Source organism: Podarcis cretensis (genome assembly GCF_951804945.1).
Source record: "Podarcis cretensis genome assembly, chromosome: 3".
In the NCBI taxonomy this organism is placed as follows: Eukaryota; Metazoa; Chordata; class Lepidosauria; order Squamata; family Lacertidae; genus Podarcis; species Podarcis cretensis.
This window is the reverse complement of record NC_137172.1, coordinates 72,134,096-72,157,753: the sequence shown is the minus strand read 5'-3', so window position 1 is coordinate 72,157,753 and position 23,658 is coordinate 72,134,096. Positions and strand designations below refer to the sequence as shown.

The 23,658-nt window shown below is 39.6% G+C and overlaps 2 protein-coding genes across 8 annotated transcripts in view; one reads left to right on the top strand and one right to left on the bottom strand.

The window, feature by feature from the left end:
• The window catches only part of HS3ST5 (heparan sulfate-glucosamine 3-sulfotransferase 5), a 147,407-nt gene that overhangs the window by 72,177 nt on the left and 51,572 nt on the right, over positions 1 to 23,658 (bottom strand). The gene's annotated exons all lie outside the window — the stretch shown is intronic.
• LOC307213428 (uncharacterized protein) overlaps positions 1 to 23,658 on the top strand; it is a gene marked incomplete at its 3' end in the record, with an annotated part of 135,387 nt that overhangs the window by 84,538 nt on the left and 27,191 nt on the right. The window contains exon 5 of the mRNA XM_079971304.1: positions 13,362 to 13,445. Coding sequence (XP_079827430.1) covers positions 13,362 to 13,445 — 84 coding nt within the window. The remainder of the gene's footprint in view (positions 1 to 13,361; positions 13,446 to 23,658) is intronic.

Sequence of the window (23,658 nt, the reverse complement as noted above, 5' to 3'; positions counted from 1 at the left end):
TGATTCAAAATGGATAGGTTGCAACTGCAAAAAATAAATAACTAGATTGCATGCACATGAAAGCTCATACCAATAACAAACTTAGTTGGTCTCTAAGGTGCTACTGGAAGGAATTTTTTTATTTTGTTTAGATTGTCACAAATCAGGTATGGGGGAAAAAATACAGGAGGAGAACAGAGAAAACACTGGACTGCAATGATTTGACAATTTTGGCTGAATTCCCTGAAAAAAGCAAGTCACCAAACCATGGCAATTCCAGAGAAAACTGCTAGTGTAGAAGAAATCTTTGTCCAGGTATTTTCCCCAGACAACTACCACTTACCATGCTTCTTTTTCCTGCTGAGTGGTAGCTCATTTTTTGTGGGAGAGAAATAGCCAGTGTCATGTTTACAAGCCAATTTGTTGTGAGCACAGATTTACTACTTGGTTCCCATCTAAAGCATGCTCTGTATAATCTGAAATTTGGCAGCGATAGCCAAGCAATGAAGTCCTTTTAAATCTTGATTGGTACAAATTCCAGAAAGTAACTAGTGAATTGATTGTTCTCTTGCTATAATGGTAAAGTATTTTAGTTTGAAAATGTCAATCAGAACCGAACCCTGACACTGCCCTGCTCCACCACCCAGTCAGGAGGACTAGGCACCTCATGTGTCACGACAGAGGCAAGAAACCTGAGCATCTGTACCAAAGTGTAACAGAACCACCAGCACAGACTTGCTGATGCAAATGGTATCCCCCCACTGAATTCCTCTTTCTCTGCCCATATTGCAGGTTTGGTATAACCACATACTTTGTAGCTGCCGGGATCTCAGTACAGAAGTAGGATACAATGATAATGTCTTCCTTTTACAAATAATCTGGTTCTGGGAGCTGCCATTTTAATTTCCCACAATGTTTCACAGTAATGCTATTTTGGGATTATTGGTTCATGAAAGCAATTGCATGGTGCTGTCACTAGGTAAGCCAGAAGGGACCACTAATGTAAAGGGGGGGGGCACAAAATGACACTTTGTCTAGGGCCCCCTCAAACCTGGAGCTCTGCCATCATATATAGTTATGGAAACTTTTCTCCATTCCTTTCACCATTTCCATACACTGCGTGGCCAAGAAATACATGGTGTAGTGACATCATTATACTCATTTTCAATATAAGCAGATGAGAAGGAAGTCAAATGAAACTTTTGCTGTTTTCAATAGCAAAACTATCAGCCGTCACCTTCCCTTCTGATCCGAGGTTAAAAGCAGTAAGCATATTTTCAAGAGGAATAAACTGTCAAAACACAATACTTTTCCATAGAATTGTAGAGTTGGGTGGGCCCTGGAGGGCCATCTAGTCAAACCCCCTGCATTGCAGGAACCATAGCCAAATAATTCCTTTCCAGTGTTCATGAGGAGTGCAGATTTATGAGGAAACGTGTTCATGATTTGGACCCCACAAACATAATAGAACAGGAATGTCCTTCGATGTTGCTTGGCTCCAAGCTCCATTAGCTTCAGCCAGTTTAGTCGATGGTCAGGGGTGATAGAAGTTAGAATCCAACATTTGTAGGCCACTACATTGCTATCCTTGTAACAGAAGCAACCCTAGTAACATGGCAGTAATTTGGCAACACCACTGTGAAAGCAGGATAAAAGGCAGGCCATTGATCTGTGAAAATTACTTAGTATTAACAACAGCTGGACAAAGGAGACTTAAAATGCACCTTCATGTAGGGCCAGCAGCTAAATTTAATCAGTTATTCAGGGTAGGGGTGGTATTCTACAGTATGTGTCATGCTGAATGCAAATACATAGTTTGCTGCAAATGCAATCTACTCTTTTCCCTTGGAAGGTTTTCATAATTTCCTTTGTCCTTCCGGGGCTTCCTGATGAAGCGGTAACAACATAATATATCACAGCACGCAGAAGACATTGTGGTAGGCTGTGCCCAAAATATTAAATATTCTATTCAGTTTGCAGGAAGTGTACCACATGTTTCATAATCAGGTTCTTTAACCATGAAGACCATGGAGAATAACAAAATTCTGGAAAAGATATAAACAACAAATGCATAATTCAAAACACAAATGTAAGAGTCTAGTCTAGTTGCATGAGGGATTAATAATAACTTTTTATCTATTTGAAAAAGACAAGGACAGAATAAATTGCAGGTGCTATTTTATATATATATTTAAAATCTCTTGCCTCCAGTTACCTCAGCCTATCAGACAAACTGCATGCAATATGACTGCACTAAAACTTCTGGTATTGTTTTAGTATATAAAGATAATAATGTATACTCCAGTTTAATATTTATAGCATCTTCTAAGATAACCTATGTAGCTTATGTTGCAAAAGCAAATGGAACTATTTTTGCAGATTCAAAAGTACTACATTGCCATTTCCCATAGCAAATATATGGTGTGTGGATGACATTTAAACATTATAACATGCATCAGGAAAACTTGTTCCTTGTATGTGAGAAAATGTATATCACACACACATACACACACACACTTTACATGGCGATTGTACCACCAACATACATGTCATAATGGCCAGTAGTGTAGTGTAGTGGAGGGGAAACACAGGGGAGATGGCAAAGTTTTAAGACAGGAGTCAGCAAACTTTTTCAGCGGGGGCCGGTCCACTGTCCCTTAGACCTTGTGGGGGGGCAGACTATATTTTGAAAAAAATAATAATGAACGGATTCCTATGCCCCACAAATAACCCAGAGATGCATTTTAAATAAAAGCACACATTCTACTCATGTAAAAACACCAGGCAGGCTCCACAAATAATCCAGAGATGCATTTTAAATAAAAGGACACATTCTACTCATGTAAAAACACGCTGATTCCTGGACCGTCCGCAGGCCGGATTGAGAAGGCGATTGGGCCACATCCAGCCCCCGGGCCTTAGTTTGCCTACCCATGTTTTAAGATTTTTTTCAGAGTGGGAACAATGGCATCATCTTCCCACTCTGTCATGCAATTGTCAGATCCTCCTTTCTCTGGCAAGTAAATGAGGTGATATGGAGGCTTTCAAATTTCACTTACTGTTTGTGCCAGATTTATACAGCATAGGGAAATCAGAGAGTGAGGAATGTAATCAAGACTTGATAGTTCTTTCCTTTGTTTTTTTTAAAACAACTTAATATGGTCACACTTCTTTGCAAGACTGTTTGCATTTCTGATTTAAAAGTTTGAAAATCAGCTGACTGAAGATCTTTCATCAAAGCTCAATATATTTTACAAGGATCTATGTAGTCTGAAGGAAGCAACCCGAGTTCAACTGAGTTCAAGCTTCAGCCAATATGATGGTAATTGAGAGCTTCCTTTTAAGTTCCTAGAAGTGGCATGGTTCAGTGTGGTTCACGTGCATGTTCCCTAATATTCATTAGTGGCTACTTTGATTGTCTCCTTCCTTATAGTACCAAAAACGTACTTACGAAAACACTAAAATTTAGCAGCATATGAGCAAGTAAAATGGGCAGTGGATACCTATATACCCCTCTGCATTTTCATAGACAGACAGGCTGAGCGAGTTCAACAGTTCAATGAAGAAAATAATCAAATAAAGCAGAAAGCCCTCCAAAAGCTTGATAATGTTTTCATTTGACTCCCTAGCTTTTTTGCACATTTTGTTGTTTTGGTAACCATAGTCCTACTTGTGAGCTAAAGCTTCATTTAACACACCTAGAATACAATAATAAATATATGGTTGTTATGGTCAGTAGCTGAATTAGTGGGCTGCCAGGCTAAGCAGTGGAATTGCTATTCTGAAGAAATCCCTCCCAAACTTGTCTGAACTTAATTATATTAAACTAAGCTATTGTGCTCGTAGTCTAACTTTTTGACCTCATGTAAAAAAAATAAATCTAACTTTTTGACCTCATGTAAAAAAAAATCAAAAATCACCAATGCAATTGCCTGAAAGGTGTGTCTGTTTTATTTTGGTAAAATTGAAAAGGGCACCTGAACTTCAGGTGGGTTTCAAAGCCCACACGCAGTAAATAATGAATCCTGCCTGGAGCTCTCCAGGCACTTTCACAGTTGTGCTCGGCAAAGGTCAGGAAAAGAAAAGAGCTCATCAGAGAATATTTGGCCACATTAAATTATTCCAGCATAGCAGAGCCTGACAAATTACACCCTTGGGTGCTGAAACAATGTGTGAGGGTGCTTGGGCAGGGGAACTAAGCCATATGCAAACTTCCCAGAGAGGTCTAGCAAGACACAGGAGATGGAAGTGTGGGCTTATTTTGCAACAGTTAGTCCTCCAATGAAGAATTGTGTGGAGTACTTAATAAATGTGGTAAAATAATTGAAATGCATCAAATAATAAAGTACTTGGGTTCAGCACACAAAAGTGGTTTTCACATGTTAAGAACTTTCCATCAAGAAAACTCTCATTACTAAAGTCACTGTTGAGAAAATAGCAGGAAGTACAAGGGCAGGGAATTAGATCACGTGGCCATTCAAATGTTTGTTGAACTCCAGTTCCCAGCAAGACCAACGGACAGGGATGATGGGAGTCAGTGGCGTAGCGTGGGGGGTGCAGGGGGGGCCGGCCGCACCGGGCGCAACATCTGGGGTTAGGACAAATCCATGGGTTAGGGGGCGCAAATCCACGGGTTAGGGGGCACAAATGCACGGGTTAGGGGGCACAAATTACTTGCCTTGCCCCGGGTGCTGACAACCCACGCTACGCCACTGATGGGAGTTGAAAGCCAGCAACACCTGGAGCAGCACAGGTTCCCCATCTCTGTAATACGATGATGAGAGTAAACCATATTGAAGCTGGATAGTGGGAATAACTTATTATTAAAAAATAGTTGGACAATGGCACAAATTTCCAGATAAAATATAAATTCACCACAGGTTTTTAAATAAAGACTTGGAGGAGTATACTGTGTCAAGTGGTGACTTGACCATCACTTGAGATTTCATAACTCTCAGCTTAGTAAGAATGAATATGAAGCAAGTTCTGCTGGCTTTTATAAATCAACTATCATTTATCATATCCTCGTCTTCCCACACTTCTCCCTAAATTATCATTATTTTTATCTTTTTCAAACAGAATAAAACCACACTGACAAGATGGTCTGCCATTGCATTTTATTGCAATAATCAATCAATATATCTATCAATCATCACTTCAAAGCAGCCCTGAAAAAACACCCCTATCTTAGACTTAACTCATCTTTGAACTTGCTTACTCAGCCTGCCCAATTTACAGATGGTTTTCCAAGCCTGCTTACCTGCTTGTTGGCTTTGACCTTGCACATACCACACTCTCCCCTACTTATTTCCTTTCCCTTTGCCCAACCCTACAAAGAACTGTGTTTGTCCTTTATTCTAAAAATGTGCCAGCATTGTAATTTATCAAATAAACAAAAAGCCATTCCCTTCGTCTATACATTAAATCATGCATTCAGCCCCCACTGCTCTTAAATGGCAATGCATTCAATGAAATTGCATGCAAAACATACACTGGCAAGTCATGGCAAGACATACAATGAAATAAGGACAAAAGAAATCAGAAATTCAATGCTGGGAATGAATGGTGCAGTGGAGGAAGAAAAGAAAAATTAACAATAGTTTCTCTCCCCTTCATTTATTTTCTCAGGCTATCTGTCTTTTCCTAAGTAGTTTTGAATAGGACACTAGTAACAATTATCAGTACAGCCTTCCAAGTAGTTTTTTTAAAATAAAAAAGTCTTCAAAAGTTCCTGAGCCCATTTTAAAAATTCAATAGGAATTTTAATTGACTATTAAATACAGTGCTATGCACAATAAGATCATTACTGCACTTCTATAGAAGAATACGAATAGAAATGTGGTATTTTAGGGGTAGGGAAGAGAACCTGTCTTTTCAGGAGACATAAAAGCTGCTACAGCAAAAGAAACAATTATGCAGAAACAGCAATAGCAGAATAGTGTGTTTGTGTGTGTTTGTTGAAGTGTAAATGCTTACATTTGTTTCTCTTCCTCTGCTCCATCCTAAGTATCAACTCTTTCTCAATATAATATATGGAGTTATTAGGCAAAATAACTTTTCCCAGTTGTAGTTGCTTATGGATCTGTAGTCAATTGTGGATCTTTCTGCTTCTTTATTTTATTCTGTTCTTAAACAAAGGTAAATACTTTACTAATTAAAATAGGGAATAGATTTTCAAGGGCAGTTGTGTAACTCATGCTGTTATCCTCGTTATTAACAGCAGGAGAATATATTTCAAAGCCAACAGAGGGTCTGTCAACTGACCTCTCTTCCCTTTTTTTGCCATAGTGGAGCATGCTCAACAGCTCTTCTGAAAAAGTCCCAGAAGTGTGTCTGGAAGAGTAAACAGAGGGGCTGCTCTACAGGAGTTCAGAGGAGGCCTGGATATTTGTTTTCAGCTATAAGATGGGTGGCATCAGAACTGCCAGCAGTACATGTGAAAAGGACTTACTAGACCAGAAGATAAACATGAGTCAGCAGCGTGATGTAGCAGAAGCTGCAGCAACAGAAGTACGGTGTCCAGATCAAGAGAAATAATAGTACCACTCTGTTCTGCCTTGGTTGGACCACAACTGGAATACTGTGTGCTATCATTCCTCATCTTCAGTTTTCCAAAAACTTGCTCAACTTCTGACCAAAATTTCTGGTATCCTTCCAAATGATGACAGAAATATTTAGGAATTTCTCTCTGAAGTATAAGTGTACACTTCTTGAAATTCACATTGTGATGTATTTGAATACTGTGCAAGTCGTATAAAACTCATTAGAGAAGATAAGTGTCTGGTGGCCTTTTGTTTTCATTGAAATGATTGCCCACCAGACAATAAAGTCTAGAAGACAAGACACAACTCTAGAAACCCACTTGGTATGATACGCTAGTCACAAGATACAGTCTATGCACATTGTTTCCGGTCTCAAAGGGCTTTATTAAAGATTGAAAGCATATGCAATAGCTGCTGAATTGGATAAAGTTTGATTGGGTCCTCCAGGGATAATTGTACATAACAGGCTGTTTTCCCTTTCTAAAAAGAGACCCTCTGCTCTCCTTCCTTTGACTGTGGCAAGCCTTTGCAATGCTGATGGTCATTATTGTAATACCAATTTAATATATGTGTATACTATGTATGTGTGGAGCATGTATTTGCTTTTTTAGACACTACAGGACATCTTTCATTGTTGAAATAATAATAAAAAAATGAAACAGAGAGATGAAGAACCTGTTATGTTTGTAATGGAAGAACTCATAGTCAAAAAGAGCCACACTCAAAAATCCCAGTTCTAATTGTGTGGGTCCGAGAACAGCACATGCTACTGACCCCACACAATTAAACAGTGAAGCAAACCAGCCAAATACAGACCCTCAGGGCACATAAGGCATATATCCTGGTTATTTTAAAAAGAAAAGAAAAATCAAGACTTTATTATGGTGTTAAAAAAAGAGAAGGAAAAAGCAGTACAAAACAAACAAAAAACAGGGGCCACATCATTACCTCACATAACAAAATACATTTCCAAGAGACTATACAGTGAATTAGAAGTTACTACAAAAATGGACCCGATACAGAAAGAATACAAAATAAATTATAAATGCCAAATCCATACTTCATTGAGACTTGCCATCCCTGTGATTGACCTATCCTGTAAGTAAGAAATGGCCAGCAAATGGAGGCAAAATCCATAGGTTTACCTGCACCCTGAGATACCCTTGTTGTAAGTCAATTTCTGAGAAATGAGAATAAACATGTTATTGAAACAAATATTTGAAGAAAACCCCTTTTTTCTGAAAGGAGGACTCCTTTCAGCCCTGCAATATGGTCAAACAAGCCCCTACTAACAGAAAAATTATAACAGGTTTACATATTAAGTCTTTACTGTATTTGACTAATCAAAAATTTACAAAGGACACACATTGGGGGTTAAAGGCACTGGTACACTGGTGCACCTATTATTTCAGAAATGTTCTTCATTACCTCTTCCCAAAATTTGTACACAAATGTACACATGTGCAAGACCACCAAATGTTCCAAACAGTATATTGGATATTTTAAAGATGCGGCTGCATTAGGTGAATCAAAGGGGATGTACTTTCAAACTAGGATGGTCAAAAGATAGCCCACCTAATGCCCCCATTCATTTTAAATGATTTATTTATGACATTTGTATTCTGTCCCATAAGATATAGTTCTTTGGGTGGCTTAGAAACATGTAAGGTGTGCTGTCCATAGGTTTTGCCTACAGTTTTGCTTGTAGAGAACAGAAAATGTCTATTAATAGTTGCATGCAGGAAAGTCATTTTACACTTTAACACTTTCTTTGGATTTTATATGTGATATAATCCTCTTTTCTATTCAGAAAAAAATGACGTGGCTAATAACAAAACAGAAAAAGTAATAAAAAGCAAAATATCAAGTCAGCAAAAACATAGCATTCAAAATACAAAAAAGCAGCAGCAAGAAAGCAAAAACAAAATAAATAGAAATCCATGTAAAGCTACTGGCAGAAAACTGCAGCCAGGCAGGAATGTGTCCTAGCCAATAACTTTCTAGACAATGTATTAGGTCAGCTTGTGTGGCAAAATACACAGTCCTTGGCCCACTCTCTTTATAACAGAGTGATTTCCGAGATCACACACTGTTTAAAGCTAGTTGAGTCATTCAGTCAAGGGGTTAATTGCTTCTGTTTCTATCTGGCTTAACAGCTTGCCTCTTCTCTTTGGCTGCACCTATCAAGTCAGTCTGTTAGGCCCCCACAACACTTACAAATCGTGTCCAGCCATCTTTCAGACCAGCTGAAGTAAAATGCAGAAAGCCATTCCTAGAACGAGTCATGCTTCCTTTCATAAGCTATGCAGCTATGCTTATGAGGGGAAATACCTAACATCAAACAACAAACACATTAATTGGCTCTTGGCAAAGGCATGCTAATGGCACCAAAACAACTTGCCAAAACAATGCAAAATAAAGAGTAACTAAGGGAAGTGAGGTCAAAACTTGAACAAAACTTTGGCATCAGTTTGTAGGGAGCCTGAATTTGGGGGTCACATGTTACTGAAGCTGAAGTGAGGCCTTATTGCCTGGCGTCTAAGCAATCTAGGTTCTAGAGCCCTTGCCAATATCAAAGGCTCACGGAACTTCAGCCCTGAGTGTCCTAGCACAGCAGTCTTAAACCTTTTACAACCCAAGGCCCACTTTTAACTCAAGTTTACATTTGGAGACATATTTCTTTTTTAACCATGTATTTGCATCGTGGTAGTTCTGCTGTTGTGACACACCTTAGATCAGGATGTGACCTAGTAGCAGATCTTTACCCACAGCTGAAGATCAATGCTCCCATTACTAATGGGGTAGAAATTTGATTCTGTTTCAATTTAAAGGTGAGCAAAACTTGAGCCTTTGCTAGACAGCATTAATAATTTCTGTGTAGTTTTTTGATAAATTGATTTGGATATGTCGGTGCCAAGAAACCTCTCTTGGAGGAAAAAGTTCATATTTACTTATGTCTATGTTAAATAGTGGGTAGACATAGCAGACGACATAGCGATTCTTCAAAGCAGCTCTTTATTTGTAAGCTGGAACAGAACTGAACAGCAAACAGCTCAGCCGGCCTGCTTTTATAGGCAACCAGCTGTCAACATTGTAGCAACAGCAACCCAGGGTTTCCCACCTAAAGTAACTGACGTGGACCTGAGTGAAAACTATATACACGATACTCCTGGTGGCCAGGGTGAGAACTTCAATGCATAACACCCTAAGAAAGTTATATAAATTTCATAATACCAGTTATTTCATAATGACATAATTATACCAGTTAATGAGGGCCCGAGCTGCCTCCACAACTATTGTAGTAGATGGCCTGGTGCTGATTTATACCGTAGAGGACTTGACCCTCTTATTTAAACTTAGTCTGTTGTAGTGACTTTACACTGTAGCATTTTCTTTGCTTTGTATTGATGTTAAGTGCTGAAATGTGCATAATGAAAGGGCCAAGATGAAAGGAAATGATAGAAACTGTTGGGATTCAGAACGTACAGGGTTAAGTTGTTCTGAGTAATGCCTCACATTCTGACGTCAGGTTTCCAAGGTTTGGAAGGAGGGAGGAGTTTACTCTCTGTTCTCTCTTTGTCTCTGAAAGAGGAGGCAGCCATGAATGCTAGCAGTCCAGGAGAATCTGAGAAATGCTGAGCTGTAAATATTTTGCTGCAATAAAGAACTGATAATTTGGACACACAGGTGCTTGGTGTGTTTGGATCTAAGCAAGCAGCAACAGTTTTTTTTCCCGCTGTGTTTTTTTTACTCTGCAAGGCGAAACCGGAGAGAAGAAGGTCGGCGCAGCTTGGCTAAGAAGTGTGCCGGACCGCTATAAACTGGGGCTAATTGGGGTCGTAAACCCATTTTATAACAGAAACCCTGTATAAAATATCAGCTAGTAACTGTAATTACAAGCATCAAAATGAAAATGAAAATTTGATATAAACATGAGTAAGTAATGATACAATACTAAAAATAACCACCTTTGAATCAAGCCATTCAACATCAGTAGTCATTTCAATAATATGGACAAAGGGGCAGGGGAGAGAGGAAATTAAATATTAACTATAGTTTAGAATTGATTCCACTACCTTCATTTGTAGAATTTCCTCCCTACAGAGGTTTGTTTGGCAGGGCTGACCCAAGACATTTTGGCACCTGAGGCTGCCCCCCCCCCCAAATACTGTCTCCCTCCCTGCCAGGGAAGAAGGGATGAGGGACGAACTACATCAGAAACAAGGGGGGAAGAAAATTTGACATTGGGATCTGTTGTTCCAGTGGATCCTCCCGCATGAGGCATTCATCTCACTTTTCCTCATGGATGGGCCAGCCCTGGAGCTTAGGGACATTCATGCTATAGTTTCTGCCATATGCTGAAGATGCACCACTTTACTGTAGCCTTTGACACTTGAAAAACATATTTTTAGGATCCATCCTATTCTGGCTACTATAATTTGCTTTAAATTTACTTCATATTGTATTTTTAAATTGCAGAGATCAGCCCTGTGACCTTATGCACCTGTGCTTGGACACAATCCCAATTTAGGTATAGTTACTGCCACCCATAATTCTGATCTCTTCTTGTTTGTGTGCGTGCTTTGATTTTTTTGCTTTGATGCCTGCATGGAAGAGGTGCACTCTACAAAGAAGCTCGCTTTAGCAGGTCAGTGAGCCCTTGAAGCATCTAGGGAAATGCTACATGGGCACCACTTTCTTCCCATATATTTCAATGCTGGGGCATGTGGGTGTGTACAAAAAGTGAGGATACCCTTCTTCATGTTTCATTGCAGAAGATCCCACACAGTCATGATATACATGAGAGATATCAAAAGTCACACACCAAGTGTTGTGGAGCCAAATAATTGAACTAAACTCACTTGCCTTTAATCTCACATTTGTTTCATCACATTTATTTATCTATAAAATTTATATTAACATTACAGCAATTTGCCATGGTATGTAAGTCTGCAAGTCAGTACAGTGGTACCTCGGGTTACAGACACTTCAGGTTACAGACGCTTCAGGTTACAGACTTCGCTAACCCAGAAATAGTACCTCGGGTTAAGAACTATGCTTCAGGATGAGAACAGAAATCGCACGGCGGCAGCGCAGTGGCAGCAGGAGGCCCCATTAGCTAAAGTGGTACCTCAGGTTAAGAACAATTTCAGGTTAAGAACAGACCTCCAGAACAAATTAAGTTCTTAACCCGAGGTACCACTGTACAGTGTTCCTTATTTATACAAATAATACTGATTTTTGGTGATTATTTCTTTCTATTGTTTCTTAATTTATATTGAACAGTCTCCTTTCAGAGCTCTGGCTATACACCATGACACTGCCCAGAAGCAGTGCCTCTGTCTAAGACTGCAACCCTACACCCGCCCATTGAACTCAACAGAATTTACTTCTGAGTATACACATTTAGGACTGCACTGTTTATTGACAGTCTTGTTATGCCACTTATTATATTTCATTTAACTGTCAAAAAGGTGGTGATGGTGTGGCAGAGCAGGATGGCACTTCCTGTTTTGCCTCAAGTGCCAAAAAGGGGCATACCACCCCTGATCTCAGGATTCAAGAATTTACAGCTGTTAATTCTGAGAGAAGGCAGGCAAGCCTAGGTGGGGCCAGCAAGCTTGGGGAGTAGATGTGTGATTCCTCAGCTGGAGTAGGCTCAGAGCAGGAGGGGGGGGTGTCATATGCCTCACCAAGCCCAGAAGGTATAACAGGAAAGCTGTCCTGGCCAGGCCTGCATCCGATGTGGTGCAAAACACTAGCAAAAGTCCCACTGCAACATTTGATGATTTAAACTACACATTTCATGGTGCCCCACAAAATGAGCCCTCGGCCCCTTAACCAGCGGGGTCAAGATTTCGCCGAAAACCCAACATTGTCTGATTCACCCCAGTGTTTTTCTTCCAATCCCCTTCTCAATGTGCCTAATTTTAATTAATCAGTTTTAATCTAGCATGTAAATTCTCAAAACTTGCTTATTTAAACATTCAGCATTTTTTGTACAATCTAATTTATTCTCAGTAACCAAAATTATATTATCAACGTATTTAAGCAGAAAAGTTATTTCCCCATTTTGTTGTTTTTGCCATGAGACATCAGTTGAATTGGACACCACATAGCACCTAAATTATTTAATTCAGTATTTGAATGATTGGTATTAGTAATTGTATTATAAATTGGTATTGTTATAATGAGGCTATTATTGGATTGTAATTGAAAACTAATAAATTTTTTTTAAAAAAAAAAATCTCAATAATGACAATTGGAAAAATCAGAGATGGAACGTAAATGGTTTAAATAATAAAGCAAAAAGAAATAATTGCATGGAACAGCAGAAAGGCAAAGGAACCAGAAAATGTGTGGAAGGGAAGTCATATGGTATATGTATACATGCTGTATTGGGTACGAAGTTGTAAGTGTGATGGGGGGGTTTAAATATGATCTCTGTTCCTGGTTTTGAAAATGCAATTTTTTAAAAAAACTTTCAAAAATACTGAAAATAGAAAATCCTGCACTTAGGTTGCAAGCTGTTTGTGTCATGTGGGTAAGACATAACAACAATATAATTGATTGGGAAGTTGCTGTGGGTTACAGAAACTACTGTTAGGTTGGATAAGAAATTTCTTACAGCCTCAACCAGGGAAATTGTAATGGCCAAAGGAAAAAGGCTTTTGACAGGCATAATTGGCACTTTGGCCCTCCCACCTGCTATTTTTGGGTAGCCAATTACTTCCTTGAGGGAAGGATCAAATTAAACTGCAGGTGGCAAATCCCATACTGGGTAATTCCTCTCTCCCAACCTGCAGAAGTAAATCAACCCCCATTCTTTTTTTTATTCAGACACAAGCAGGATATGGTTACGAATTGACAACTGGGGCAAGATAGAGCAGCTGGAACAAACTATTCATGTCATACGTAATTTTGGTAAGTGAGGTGGGTGCTATCTGTTGAAGCCAAACCTATGGACAAAGGGGAGGTGGTGGTGGGCCTTTGTTTTTCTTGTTGTGATAAAATGTGGTGCCTTCGTCTTCCATTTTTATAACCAGCAGAATTGCAAACTTGGAATTAAACAGTGACCTTTCTAAACACTCAGATTATGACCAAATTTGGGGAAGAGGGACTTGAGCAGTTACCAGCAATAAAGCATACCGAACATTTTCTGAGAGAGAGAAGGGAAATTACAGTAGAACTCCCTTGCCAACATGGAAATGAAGTGCTGCCCCCTCTTGAAAACAACCACAGTGGAACAAATTACCGTAGGAGCAAGAACACAACATAACACTTAGATTTGGCATTGCACAGTAGGGTTGGGATGACTGCTTTACAGCTGAAATTATTTTCTTAGTCAAGTCAGCTGTTTGTAACCACGGCCATATATTGCAGAAATGATTTCACAAATATATAAGCACACCGAAAAAAGCATGACAGTGACACATATGGGTATGAGTATTAAATACTTCATAGCATACAGCCAGATATTTTATTTTACTTATGACGTTTAAGTTTCACCCTCCCTCCAAGGAGCTTAAGGTAGCATACATGACTCTTACTTCACAACACCCCTGTGAGGTAGGTTAGGTGCAGACAGTAGCTGCCCTCGTCTCTCAGGTCCTAGTCCATGACTACATCACATTGGCATTGATAGTAAACTGCAGAAAACAAGACAGATTGTACCATTAGGAAGCCACAGACAGTACTTCCTGACTGTTGTATTTGGGCTAGATCTGAATGCAAACCCTTGAACTAATGCTTGTGGCAAAATCTGACACGGACCATGTTGCATTATTAAGATGAACTGGAACTAGCCAGGTGTTAATTTGCAATCAATAAAGACTACAGGCTGCTTAAGTCTGTTTGTGTTTTCTTACCCTTAGAGAGATGTAGGTAAAGTTATTGCCAGTTCTTCTCAGTCAAATCTTCATGCTAGTTGACTTACTAAACCACAGGACAAATCTGAGCAAAGTTTAGAGTGCACAAAAGGCCCAATAATAAATCACTTTGAATTGTATGCCAATGCTATAGATAAGATGCTTAGTAAGAATACCAGAGTGGGAAAGAGTAGGAAGCGAGCAAGGGAAAAGTTTATTGAACTCCAATATTGGCTTCCTGTGCAATATTAGTTCTACTGAGTTAAGAAAACTTCTGATAACCCCTTGTGTTTCAACATTCCGTCATTTTAATGTTTGCAAATAGAAATTTCCCTTCCTGATATAAAAGGACTAAGTGAAAAATAAATGAAGCCAAGCAAGCATTGTACTTCTCTACTGAACTTGTCAGCTTTCACCTGCTGAATATACCATTCAGCTTTTGGGAACAGAGTGGCTTTGTTAAGTTTCTCTAAGCCTTCCTAATTATGTACATTTGATAGTGCAGAATTCTTTCATTTGAGACAGCTTATATTATCTGATGCAGCTCTTTCAAAACTATTCAGAAACATCATCTGCCAGGATCAAGAGTAATTGAACTGATATCTATTGGGTTTTATCTGCAGCTTTAGTGCATAATTTTTCATTTTCTTTAGAAGGCTTTTAACATAGAGACAGAGCATTCCTACAGTCCCACAGAGGTGTTTTGACATTAGACTTAATAAAGCATGAAGAACTCATTAATAAATAATGTTCTGCTAGGTTAACAAATAAAACTGAATGCATTTGTTGGACCCAAGAGTAAATTGCATCAAACATGTGACTTGTTTAAAAGATTGCAATGGTTATTCTGTTGGAGCATTTGGCATGTCTCAACACATCAGTGCACTTTAAAAAAAAAAAAAATCACTTCAGAAGTTCATGTATCCGCAATTAGAATGTAGTCTGTCAGTTTGAAGATGCTTTCTGCTAGCCTGAAGTTTGTCTAAGTAAGCATCCATGATGCTGACAAAGAGGCAGTTAAGCAGCATTAGTAGTCTTTGTTGAGAGACTACCGCTCCCTGTCATTTTCAAAGTCAATTCATGAATTAATGGAATCATTCTACGTCAGAGCAAAAAGTTACATAATTTTATACTGCTTTTATACTCTGGACACAACTATCCCTCTCTGTTTCTAGTCAAACTTAGAATGCTATGTATGTACCAATCAAATGAGCATCCGGTTATAAGCAATGCAGTGTGCAGACTGGTGAGATCAGTACTAAGATGTTCATTCCAATGTGCTGTTGGAAGGACATTTCATTTACTCTTGTGGTTTGTGACAGAGCAAGTGTTAATGTCTCCTTCATGGATCACTGCCTTGTTGTGGCGAAGGGACTTGAACAGCTCAGAGAAGCTATGAGCTATGCCATGCAGGGCCACCCAAGAAGGACAGGTCATAGTGCAGATTTTTGACTAAACGTGATTCACCTGGAGCAGAAACCGTCAAGCCACTCCAGTATCCCTGCCAAGAAAACTTCATGGACAAAGACAACAGGCATATAAAAGTTATGATGCTGGAAGATGAGCCTCTCAGGTCGGAAGGCATCCAACATGCTTCTGAGGAAGAGCGGAGGACAAGTACAAGTAGATTCAGAGCTGATAAAGCGGCTGGGCCAAAGCCAAAAGGTCGCTCAGTTGCAGATATGCCTGGAAGCGAAAGGAAAGTCCAATGCTGTAAAGAAAAATATTGCATAGGAACCTGGAATGTAAGAACCATGAACCTTGGTAAGTTGGATGTGGTCAAAAATGAGATGGCAAGAATAAATATTGATATCCTGGGCTAAAATGGATGGGAATGGGTGAATTCAGTTCGGATGACCATCATATCTACTACTGTGGGCAGGAATCCCATAAAAGAAATGAGTGGCCCTCATACAACACCTTCTAGAAATGACACCAAAGAAGGATGTTCTTCTCATTATAGGGGATTGGAATACTAAAATAGGGAGTCAAGAGATAAAAGGAACAACTGGCAAGTTTGGCCTTGGAGTTCAAAACAAAGCAGGGCAAAGGCTAATAGAGTTCTGTCAAGAGAACAAGCTGGTCATCAAAAACACGCTTTCCCAACAACACAAGAGACGACTCTACACATGGACATCACCAAATGGGCAGCATCGAAATCAGATTGATTATATTCTCTGCAGCCAAAGATGGAGAAGCTCTATACAGTCAGCAAAAACAAGACCTGGAGCTGACTGTGGCTCAGATCATCAGCTTCTTATAGCAAAATTCACAATTAAACTGAAGAAAGTAGGAAAAACCACTGGGCCAGTAAGATACAATCTAAATCAAATCCCTTATGAATACAGAGTGGGAGTGAGGAACAGATTTAAGGATTTAGATTTGGTGGACAGAGTGCCTGAAGAACTATGGATCGAGGCTCGTAACATTATACAGGAGAAAATCATCCCAATGACAAGGAAATGCAAGAAAGCAAAGTGGCTGTCCAATGAGGCCTTACAAATAGCGGGGGAGAGAAGGCAAGCAAAATGCAAGGGAGATCGTGAAACATACAGGAAATTGAATGCAGATTTCCAAAGAATAGCAAGGAGAGACAAGAAGACCTTCTTAAACAAGCAATGCAAAGAAATAGAGGAAAACAACAGAATGGGAAAAACCAGAGATCTGTTCAAGAAAATTGGAGATATGAAAGGAACTTTTCATACAAAGATTACCATAATAAAGGACAAAAGGGGTAAGGACCTAACAGAAGCAGAAGACATCAAGAAGAGGTGGCAAGAATACACAGAGGAATTATACCAGAAAGATATGGATGTTTCGTATACCCCAGGTAGTGTGGTTCTGACCTTGAGCCAGACATCCTGGAGAGTGAAGTCAAATGGGCCTTAGAAAGCACTGCTAATAACAAGGCCCATGGAAGTGATGATATCCAGCTAAACTATTTAAAATTTTAAAAGATGATGCTGTTAAGGTGCTACACTCAATATGCCAGCAAGTTTGTAAAACTCAGCAGTGGCCAGAGGGTTGGAGAAGATCAGTCTACATCCCAAACCCAAAGAAGGGCAGTGCCAAAGAATGCTCCAACTACCAACTGCACTCATTTCACACGCTAGCAAGGTTATGCTTAAAATTCTACAAGGCAGGCTTAAGCAGTATGTAGACCGAGAACTCCCAGAAGTGCAAACTGGATTTCAAAGGGGCAAAGGAACCAGAGACCAAATTGCAAACATGCGCTGGATTATGGAGAAAGCTAGAGAGTTCCAGAAAAACATCTACTTCTGCTTCATTGACTATGCAAAAGCATTTGACTGTGTCAACCACAGCAAACTATGGCAAGTTCTTAAAGAAATGTGAGTGCCTGATCACCTCATCTCTCTCTTGAGAAATCTCTATTTGGTAGAAGAAGTGACAGTTAGAACTGGATATGGAACAACTGATTGGTTCAAAATTGGGGAAGGAGTATGACAAGGCTGTATATTGTTTCCCTGCTTATTTAACTTATATGCAGAATTCATCATGCGAAAGGCTGGACTGGATGAATCCCAGGCATCTGGTTGGCCACTGGTAAAGCAGGATGCTGGACTAATGGGCCAATGGGCTGATCCAGCAGGCTCTTTTTATGTTCTTATATTGACTCAGAAATCCAGTAATTCTGTACCTTCCTAAGTAACTGCTGTACATGCTTCTTGGATTCCTTTGTAGGAAACTAGGTTGAGTCTAGTTAATACTTCTGTGGAAGGCTTCCAGTTTTTGGCCATATGCCAAAAGTATACCACTAGCATAGTATACATTTAGCAGATAACTGGCAGGGAAAATGAAAGGAAAAGAGCTTAATAATGCCATCTGCTCTCTCTCTCTCTCTCTCTCTGTGTGTGTGTGTGTGTGTGTGTGTGTGTGGTGTGTGTGTTTAGAAGAGGATAGATGATGCCATGGACAGCATATGGAAACAATTTCTTTTACTTATCTCCATAAGCAGAAATATATCATCTGCTATTCAAAAGAAGAGAGTTCATATCCTCAAATCAAAAGTGGCTTATAAATAAAATCCTGACACCGTGTGAAAACAGATCAGACACCCTTTTAAGAGATTGCAAAAGATGTTGAGACAGGAGAAAGGCCTTATAACAATATGGATGATCTACATACATTCTATTCAACTACAGAATTACTTTGTAGATCTGACATTATTGCTTTCTCAGTTGCATGCATATTCATTTGGGGGGAAATGCACAAAATATTTCAGCTAGAGTTAGAATATGAACTTGAACTACCACAATCCATCAAAAATTGTTAGAAAAATTAGAGAGTGAGAGAGCCATTATTTTAATATTTTCTCCTTGAATTACTAATTTAAAAGACATTTGCAATTAAACACCTTTAAGAAATAGTGAGATAATTTCACTGTATTTGAAGTGTTAAAATGTATTTGAAGTGCTATATAATTGCAGCTGGAGCATAAGATAATTTCTCCTGGCTCGGCCCCCATTTAAAAATTATTTTTGCAGAGAAATGTGTTATCAGTTATCTAGGGAAATAGTATTTCATTTTCAAGGAAGCAGATACCTGGTTTTTGTTATCTTAGTAAGAGACGCAGCTGTTTCAGTAAACCTCGCCAAGCTTATGAACATCTTTGTGCTGAAGTGTAGTCTACAAGTCTACAAAAAGGTGTCCTGGTGTCGTTCTACCCGGACACTGAGGTCCAGCACCGAGGGCCTTCTGGCGGTTCCCTCACTGAGAGAAGCCAAGTTACAGGGAACCAGGCAGAGGGCCTTCTCAGTAGTGGTGGCCTCAATGTAGAACGCCCTCCCACCAGATGTCAAAGAGAACAACAACTCCCAGACATCTGAAGGCATCCCTCTTTAGGGAAGCTTTTAATGTTTGATGTATTACAGTATTTTAATATTTTTTTGGAAGCCGGCCACAGTGGCTGGGGAAGCCCAGCCAGATGGGCGGGGTATTAATAATAATAATAATAATAATAATAATAATAATAATAATAATAATACTATGAGTCATTGGTCCACCCATCCCAGGATTGTCTATGCCAACTGACAGCTATCCACAAAGGCCTGAGACATAGGCATTTCCCATCCTTATTTTCTGAGATGCCAGGGACTGAACTGGAGCCCTTATACAGTAGATGCAAAGCACATACTATACCTCTGAGCCATGAAGCCTTCCAGGGCACCTGCTTTTCTCCACTTAAAGTCAGTGCTACATCACTTAACGGGGAGAGTAATAAGCAGATATGTTCTGCAGGCTTTTGCAACATTCTGTTTATATACCGTATTTTTTGCACCATAACACTCACTTTTTTCCTCCTAGAAAGTAAGGGGAAATGTCTGTGCGTGTTATGGAGGGAATGCCTACGGGTGGCATGCCTACGGATTTTCCTCCTCTAAAAACTACGTGTGCGTTATGGTCGGGTGCGTGTTATAGAGTGAAAAATACGGTACACAGGACCTTCTGCTCCCTCTAGTATTATGGATTAATCTCTCCTCCACAGCCGGACCCTGAGTTATTATTATTATTAAATTAATTATGCAAAAGGCTTCCTCATCCTTCTCTTTCCTTTTTCTTGGTACTGCTTAGGATACACGCATTTAATTTTTAGACTGCATTATAAAAAGGGAAATGTGTGAAATCACAAGTGGCTGAAAGGTAGAAAACACTCCTTTATCCTTTCTCTTCCCCATATCTGGCATCACTGCCATCTACCTCTCAAAACTGGTTACTAGGTTTGGTTACTTATTTGGTGTGGGAGACTGCAGGGGTCTGCCATTAACTCCCTGCCCATCTAATCCTAGCGAAGGCACATCTCCACATTTTTATGTGTTTTATTCTGTCTGACTTAGAGACTTAGAGACAAAATCAAAAATTCCTAGCTTGACTGTGCTTGACTGAGATGGGGACTTGGTGAGTGATTGGGCAGATGGAAACATCTTACTCCTGTATAGAAGTTGCCCAATTCTCAGGGCTCTTCCCCAAAACAAAATGTGACCACAGGGAGGGGGCAGCATTAAACAATTCATACTATTTCAGTGGCACAGTTTACGCAGCACGAACACCTGAGCACAGACCACCACCATTTTCTTTCTTCCCATAGAGCCTCTAAAAAAAGATGACAGGCTGCTAGCATCCTTCCCAGAAACATCGTAATTCCCTTTCCTACATTTCATGTCCTTAGGATGGACCTCTTTGTAGAGATCTATACATAATTTGCACCTTTTGACAATTTTGGCTTGGGGTGTGTGTGAATGGCTATTTCAATAGAGTGCTGCATGTTATAAGCAATGCCATCATATAAACCACTTTGCATGTATTAAAAGCAAGTGCTTTATTAGATGGGGCAATTTAGGCACATTACTTTTCACTTGTGGAAGCTAGGAAGTGTTGCATTATGGATGAATTAGATTGTTGTATGTTTAAAGCATGTGTTACCTGGAACTGAGGTTTGCTAGATATATCACATTATAACATATACATCTGCATGATGATGGCAGGACCCCTGATGTGAGGAAGATAGGAAAATTATTATAATCTCCATTTCTAAATTGAATGAGCATTTTGCTCAGCAGAAACCTCTTGTCTGCAAATAGTCTGAGATTACATCCTGCTGTTTAAGGTACCTGTGTGTGTCTGTCTGCATGTGCATGTGTTTATGAGCACTCATTTATTTTTAAACTGAACATAAGGTTCTCACATTCCTTTAAATCAGATATCTTTGATATCCTACACTGTTAGAGCTACTCACAATTTGGCACAGACAGGTCATATGAGTGCAATAGCTATTTTATGATTTATTTATTTATTTGTATTATTTGTATTATTCTGACCCAAGAGATGAGTCACTCTCCTACAGAAAAAGTACTCAAGCCTACCCTTATCATTCTCAGGATGAAACTCACAGCTGCCCTGATTGAAAAGGACATGAAAGAAATTATGCAACAAAAACTCATTTCAGTTCAACAGCTACAATAAAACTGGGGAATGGAGAATAACACAGAGGTTGCATTCAGAAAAGAGATTAAGGCTTGGTTTAGTGCTACAGGAACAACAATCTCCCCTCATATCTTCTCTTGCATGGCCACAAGGACGATATTCAAATATTCCCATTACATTTTATATCAACTGCAGTTTAGGGGGTCATCTGAACTCTAAACTGTGGTTAATCTTAACTCTGGTTAATGAAAAGAAGCCACCTGCATAAACTATGGCTTGAGTTCAGTTTGTATCCACTGGCCAAAGTTAAGAATAACCCAGTTTATCCATGTTCAAATAACATGGCCAGCTGTGGTTAATCTAAAACAGAAGTGGAAGGTCCTAAAGTCCTCCTCACAGTCACTTTCCACCAGAAGAGGAGTGGAAAGCACCCAAGCCCAAATCTTGCTGCAGGTTGTTCTTGTAATGCTGAACTGGCCCATAGCCATCAAGGCCTACTCAACATTCAGAGCACCATGCCACCTGTTAATTTTGGTTAACAAGGCATATTACAGGAAGGGAAACAAAAATTGTGCAGAGAGAAGCCTGCACCTTATTTCCACACAGGAAAAAAACAGGCAGCGATAAATGACTCAGATTCATATTTTGCTTTCCTCCTTTATTTCTGTACAAAAGAGGTAGCCTTTGGTAGTTACTTCTACACAAGCACATATTCTTCTCTAGAGAAAAAAAGAGAGGCTCTATTAAAAGGTATGAGCAGCGTGGGTAACAATGGGACAGCAATCTAGGAAAGTGATATAAAATTATAATGTGTCAGTCCAAAGAAAACTAGTTACTAATATAGAGCTAAGAGGACAAAAAGGGACAAAAGATGCTTTGTAGTGTTGGATTGCAAGAAATGAAACCAGGGTGGAAGAGAGATGGTTGTGGGATGGGGATGTTTGTGGTCACCAAAGGGTTATCTTCCCTCCCTTTTTCTATACATAGTGTTAAAATGTTGTTGCATCTTTCTGTTTCTTTTCTATGTTTGCTAAGGGTTGCACATTAAGCTTCCTTAATGTGGGTTTTTCTGTCTCAGCCCCACTTTTCAAAAGCGTGTTCTCCTTCATGGAGAGCACGTGTTACGGTGGGGGCAAACAAGACATCCCTCTGTTGCTGGGCGGGTTAGTTTGGATGGCCACAAATCTTATTGGGCACCTCTTGGTCGTTGGTGAGAATGTGATGTTGTAATTTATGATTGACGACCAAGGGGTCATTTATTCCTTGTGCGCAGCGTTGAGTTGCCTCTTTTTGCTGCACACATTGGATCACTCGTTCACCCTCCCTATATTTAGGGCTGTTTGCGTTGACCTTGCTATGCCTGTCATGGGGTCATCTGCTTTGGGGCAGGAGCCTGGTAGGAATTTTTCCATTTGGCTGATTGGCCGGTGCCATTTGGTTTTTTGCCTACTGCATAGCAAAATTGTCACAACTTGTAAGGTTGCGGTTAGGCATTGGTTAAATTTGGTTGGTGGAGGGGGTATGGTTGGCTGTGCCTGCCCCTGTAATGCTTCTGCTGCAAGGGTATTCCGTTAAAGGAATCCAGGGGCTCACTATACTCTTGTCTGAACCCCTGTCAAGGGGCTAGGGCCACACAAGAGCCCCTGAGAGCATTTGGGGAGAGGTGAGGGCCTGGTACCCAGCTCTATTCTCTCCCCAAAATATTTTCCCTTATTGACTTTTGCAGGCTTGCGGATGTTGGTACTGTTCCTACCTCTAGGTGGGAACAGATAGTCGCAAACCAATGCCTAAGCAACCACTTACATTCTGTAATCAATAAAGTTGCGGCCAAAAAATTATGTCAAAAACCTTAAACAAAAATTCTGTGTGAATTGTGTTTTATTTGAGGGTGGCTTGGGGACCTCAACATGCAAGAGAGTATTCTATGCTTCTTATTGAAAACATGGAGCTTACTACCACAGCTATCACAGCTGCATTTATTCAAAAGTAAATTCATTATTATTATTATTTGTTAAACCAGTTACAATATTTCCCCATACCTGTTACCAGTTACCATTGAAATATCACTGATGTATTATTATTCACTTTAGTGCAGAGCTTTAGTTGCATGCTTTCGTTGCTGCTCTGTTACATTTATTATGCAATGGGTTTTTTCGTCTTGTATTTGAAATAGCTAATTGATGCCATTGGGACATAAGTCTCTTCTGATAAAGGACTGCATGTTGTCTGTCTCTTATTTATGGTTTATAACTGGAGAAATAATATATACAGCATACACACAGTAGTTACAGACATACTAAAAGGCAGACAGACTGAGTACCACAGTA